General features: G+C 47.8%; 1 protein-coding gene across 1 annotated transcript; it reads right to left on the reverse strand.

Moving 5' to 3' along the window:
• Positions 1 to 260: 260 nt before the first annotated feature.
• LOC125515503 (VIN3-like protein 2) lies at positions 261 to 5,385 on the reverse strand. The gene is made up of 4 exons (XM_048680997.2): positions 5,199 to 5,385; positions 2,863 to 3,547; positions 2,054 to 2,361; positions 261 to 1,975 (listed from the first exon to the last, which is right to left on the reverse strand). Exons 1-4 carry the CDS (start codon positions 5,215 to 5,217, stop codon positions 735 to 737), a joined length of 2,253 nt encoding a protein of 750 aa, XP_048536954.1. The 5' UTR covers positions 5,218 to 5,385; the 3' UTR covers positions 261 to 734.
• Positions 5,386 to 5,726: the final 341 nt, after the last annotated feature.

Here is a 5,726-nt window from a genome sequence, read left to right on the forward strand (position 1 = left end):
TGCCATTCTTTGGCGTTGAGTGCGCGGCAATGGTTCCATCCCCTGGTAACAGGAGATCTGCACGAACTGCTGGTCATGGCCATTCATATGACTCAGGGAACCAAGCTGCTTCAGCTGCCCAACTTGAAGTTCCTACACGACCTGGAAGAACAGACAGACTAACCATATGTCTACAGGTAGACGGAAGCAAAGTAATCGAAAGCAAAGCTCTGCATATCAATGGAGCTGCAAACTCAAACAGATATAATGACACGACACAGTAAAAACTCAGCCAGATTCAGCATACATAAGAATCATTCTTCTTGCAACAGTTGGAAACAGAAGATTTCATGTTCCATGCTTTTAACCCGACCGACGACTCAGCACAACTCATGTTCCATGCTTTAACCCGACCGACGACTCGCGCAGCTCCTCATGCTACCAAGGTAGCACGAGGCGACGCAACGACTGACGACGACTCGCGCAGCTCATCATGCTACCAAGATAGCATGAGACGACGCAAACAGACTAGAGAGTAGCAGAAGAGATGAAATAAGGTGCCAGGTAACATAAACCTCCTACGGTAACGGCGGACAGACAAGGTTACAACCAACAACACATTGTATATAAGTCAACTACTGCTTCAATGAAATCTCCAATGAAGAATCAATGCAACGATCGATCTGCTACGAAAGAATGGGACAAAGGCACGCACCCTCCCCGGAAAGAGAAGGCGGTGACAGCTTCCGTCGCGCTTAATGCCAGAGGTTCATGCAGAAGCCAGAGGGGACTGAAGGCGGCTTCTTGCTGTAGATCGCCTCCGAGAAGGTGTCGGTCAGCTGGCCGCAGAGGCTTGCAGGATCATTGATGAGGGTGTCCACGTACACGCTGACAATCTTCCGATCATGCGGGGTAGCACGCAAGCTGTACCATGTCAAGAACTTCACCCTGAAGTTGGTCTCAATATAGCCCTCAGTCTCCAGCCACCTCACCACCCTGACACAGTACTCATAAGTTGCTTCGGGGCATCCATCCTTGTGGCCAGCATCCTCGAATTTACCCGATCTTTTGTTTGACGAATTCCCTGGCTCTCTATCAGGCTTTGAGGAGCCATTTTGAAAGATGTTGTCAGAAGGTTTTGTGTTGAAGCTCCTTCCACCAGTCTCCTTACCAGTTTCCATAACTCTTGGTGCAGTGGGTGGCATAGAGCCAACAAATCGAGGAACAAGAGCCAACTCAACTCCAGCAGTTGCATTTGATGCATCCTGTGATATAGGAACTTCGCTCCTTTGGTTTTGCTCCATTGAGTTTGAAGACTCCCTAAGTAAAGCAGCTTGAACTGTTGAATTAGGCTCCTCATCCAAAGCTGACGCTGAGAGCCCAGGAGCTTCCTCCAGTTCAGTCACCTCTGGTACCCTAGCTGCAACTATCTGCATGTTTTGCAAGTTATTGCTAGGCCCGTTGGGATGATGAGGCACTTTGTCTGAATCAAGGATCTCAGGATTTTCACAGTACTCAAAATCACTTTCCGGTGACTTGTTAAGATCAGTGTACACTGTTGCATTATTGTTTGAGTCAACTCCCTCTGAAGAACGATCAGATTGACCACCACTATTTGTCTTTGGGCTCCTGTTATTTTGGTCTACTAATCCAGCACCACCTGGAGCCAAACCCTTCAGATCACTTTCTTTCAGAGAGCTTGTACTTACCCTGGCTTCCCATGGCGCAAACTCACTGGAGTTGCTGAATGCAGTTACCTTGATCACATAGCATGTAGCTGGCTTGAGTTCAGTGACAACAAATGTTTTTGACATTAGATGTACGGTGCCAGTTGGATTTAACGAGTAAAATCCTGTACCATCCACCTGGTGCCATACTTTAAAGCCAGTTACCCCTTGGGAGATGTAAGGACATCGAGCCAAATCAAAAACTACAGTGATAGATGTAGGAGTTATAGGTTCAAACTTTATGAAGCTCGATGGCATCATATTGGATCCTGAAAATGCAAAGATACAAAAAGTTAATATCATCATCTCCATATGTTAGATCTAATGTGAAGGACCTCAAAACTTACGTTCAAATTGTGAGTTAGTAGGAGATTCAACAGGGAACTTAGACTGCATGACATCTAGTGCCTCAGCACAAAGTTTCTGAACTTCAGCACCACAAGTAAGACGACTGACAATTCCACGACCCATACTTCCATGCCCGGCTACAGATCCAACCTCAGCCTCAAGTTTCTGCTTTGCTATGTCAACAAATTTATGCAAGACCGAGTACTTCTCGGTGGAGAAGAGGACCTTATGACCCAGAAAAATCCGGTAACACAATATATCCAGCCGCCGAGCCTCTTTAGCTAACATTAGTTGTTTCTTCCAGGACCTGAACAAGGACATTAAACAGTCATATTATTGCTCAACGAGATAATTTACTAAAAGGACGGACTAGTTATGATTCAAACGTTCAAATAACAGGAAACAGAGCAATGGGCAGTGTAAAATGGATCAGAAATCTTAAGAGTTGCTAATGTAAGGAAAATGGACTGGTAAATTTGATGAATACAAATATATGATAAAAGTACATTGTACTGGGTTGTTTAAGAAGTCACTTACTTCATCAAGCTCTTTTATTATAACTACTTTAGAAGATACTACTAAGGTAATGATTTAACAGGATTCTTGTTAACAGACGTGCAGCAGATGCAAAATCCATTTATCTTAACTGTAAATCAGCGAAAGCAATGCCGTAATAAACAACTAAGGCAATGAAGCAGTAAGCCTGGAATCCCAGGAAAACAAGCAAAGTAACAATCTAGGTTACTTTTCTTTTTCAATTTAGAACAGAAAACCTGCATGAATAAAAACAATGCCCCAGAATACATACCTGAGCAAATCATGCTGCTTCCGACAGTTAGGGCAGTAATAAGCACCATCAAGTTTCTTGCACTGCCCACTCGGCAGAATGCCAGTTCTTCCATCCTTGAGAGCACACTCAAGATGGCATGATAGCCCGCAAGAATCCTTTTGCATGGGATGATCTGAACTACAGGACAACCATATGGTAGGGTCCTTGTTGTCATCATACTTGAAGCATATGCAGCATGAACAGCGTCTGCAAAATTTATCTTCCATGCTAAGAATCGCTCTGCATGCTATATTCCGGCAGGACCGCACATTATTAATTTGCACGGGTACAACTGCGGTTTGCGGATTGTTGACAGCAATCGGCAGTCGTGATGGATTGTCACTCTTCCTTTGACGTTTCGCGGGGTACTGATGGTTACTTGCGTTGGGATCGAGAGTTGGCTCCTTTTCTTGCACATGCACCACAGGGCCAGATGATTTGCCAGTCACCACCCTGAAGAGATAATCCAGCATTCTCTGCTTAGATAATCCAGTATATTTCCTTTCCCTTCCAAGATCAGCACAAAGAATCTCTACAATATCACGCCGACTCCATGACTGTAGTTTGTCAGGAGCAGTTTGTGGCCTCTTCGATAATTCACGAACAAGATCCTTCTTTTCATCCACACTCATCAATCGGCATTTAGCAGGTTCAATAATAGCTCCTGGAGGAAAGGAAACACAACCATATTAGTATATCACAATCCAGTTAATAAACACTGCAATCAATCTTGTGCACCAGTAGATTTTGAGATGCATAACCAGATATGCTTGCGCATCCAGAAGGTAGAGAAGAATATACCAAACAAACTTTGTAAGCACGCATATTGACAATAATGTATCAGCAATGTACAACTTGAGAACCGAAAATTTCAACTTCATTACAACCCAATATCCCACAGATATGTCAAGAAATAGCATGACAAATGAGAGACGGTAATTTAGATTGCCAGTTGCTACTAACAAGCATAACACATGCAAGAAAAACTCAATTTAAGGCCTCGGAATCTTTACATATGCATTATACCACAGTTAAGTTGGTTTGTACACGACATAACAAGCACAGTCATGCACAACACTACCGAACCAAAAGCTGCTGGCACTGACTACAAGGCTACACTACATACCCTAAAATATACTCCCTCCGTTCTAAATTACTTGTCTTGGATTTGTCTAGATACGGATGTATGTAGACTCATTTTAGTGCTAGATACATCCGTATCTAGACAAATCTAAGACAACTAATTCGGAACGGAGGGAGTAGTAACTTTCAGGAAGATCTTCCAGTGCTATACTACGTACTCTAAAAACATAGTAACTTTCAGGAAGATCTTGCAATGCTATACAAACTCAAAATGCACCAGACAAAGTTCAACTCTTTTGAGGCCCTTCTGCAACTTTGGGTTAAGACTGGCAATGCCATTCTCTCTACAAAGGTTCAGAACTTGGCACCAGACACAGGCACATTAAGAGGAGACATGTGCATTGTACATACACCACCCAACAAAAATAGCATGAAACCACGAACCAGGGTTGGCACAAGGAAACCATCTACTTGCGCCCATAGACAGCAGCTTGACATGGAACGCGAGAGCCTGACACGACCCTCCTGGATCCTAGTAACAGATTTAATCGTGCTAACCCCTGCCGTCCTTACAAAATCCGCAAATCAGATAAAACCATCCACATGCATGCGAACATAAGCCCCGCTCAACACAGCCGGCGTCCAATGGACGCCCCAGGAACCGAATCGCCGGCCAAAAGACCGAGGCTTTCCCCTCGAAACCAGACATCGACACGTAAATCCCTCGGGAAAACGACGTAAAGCCAAGGAGCCACTGTTCCCGGCGGACTCCCGCGGACGCAAGGAGCGCAATGCGCGCAGCCGTCGCCGCATGCAACGCCGAATCTGGCGCCACCGGCGGTAAAAAATCTCCCGCGACCCCATGCCCTGCCCCGCCGTACCGCCCACCAACCACCACCGGTACAGCCACGCACGCATCAACGACTAGTACTACCACCGGCTACCGATCGAATTCACCGCGCGGCACCGCCGCTAACCGACGGGACGCGTCGCCCGGACGAATCCTCCGGCGAAGACGGCCAAATCTCGGGCGCAGACCCCGCGCCTGCCGCCGGGAAACGCGCGGGCCGGCCAGGAGGACCCCGTCCCCGCCGGCCGGGCGGCAGATTCGGCGCGCGGACGGACAGATCGAGCGGCGCGGCATTAGGCCGGCCGGCCGGCGCCGCGCATCGACGGGCCCGCGGCCAGATGGCAGAGACGGACAGGGAGAGGGAGACGGCGGCGGCGCTGACCTGCGTAGGGAGGATCCATGGCCGGAGAGAGGGAGGGATCTCTCGCTCCTCCTCCTCCGCCTCTTGGCTTCACGTGGACTCAGCCCTCCTCTCCTCTCTCCTCCTCTGCTGCTACCCTCCCCCTCTCTCTCTCTCCTCCTCTGCGTCTCGCTCTTTCTCTATCTACCCCCGCCCCGTATGTAGTACGAGCACGCGAGGTTAGCTCCCAGCCGCACGGATACCAAAGCCTGCGGGCGCCGCTTTTGCGTCCCACCCCCCGCCTTCCCGTGTATTCGCCGGCGGCTCCCTCCCGGCTTTCCGTATCCGGGACGGCGGGCCCGTGTGATCGCGCGGGGGTCAACACGGAGCAGTTAAGCGTTAGCTGGTTTTGGGTAGGCAGGGTTAAACAACCGCGGCTTGTGTGTTTTCACACTTTGGACGTAGACATGGAAAATAGGGCAATCTATGGCTATTCTCACACCAAATAATAAGATTGTGTAACCTTCCTTCCACATGCACAAAAGGCATGAGAGATTGTGCATAGTCATT

Source organism: Triticum urartu, chromosome 6A (assembly GCF_056163025.1).
Source record: "Triticum urartu cultivar PI428250 chromosome 6A, HENAU_Tu73, whole genome shotgun sequence".
NCBI classification, from domain to species: domain Eukaryota; kingdom Viridiplantae; phylum Streptophyta; class Magnoliopsida; order Poales; family Poaceae; genus Triticum; species Triticum urartu.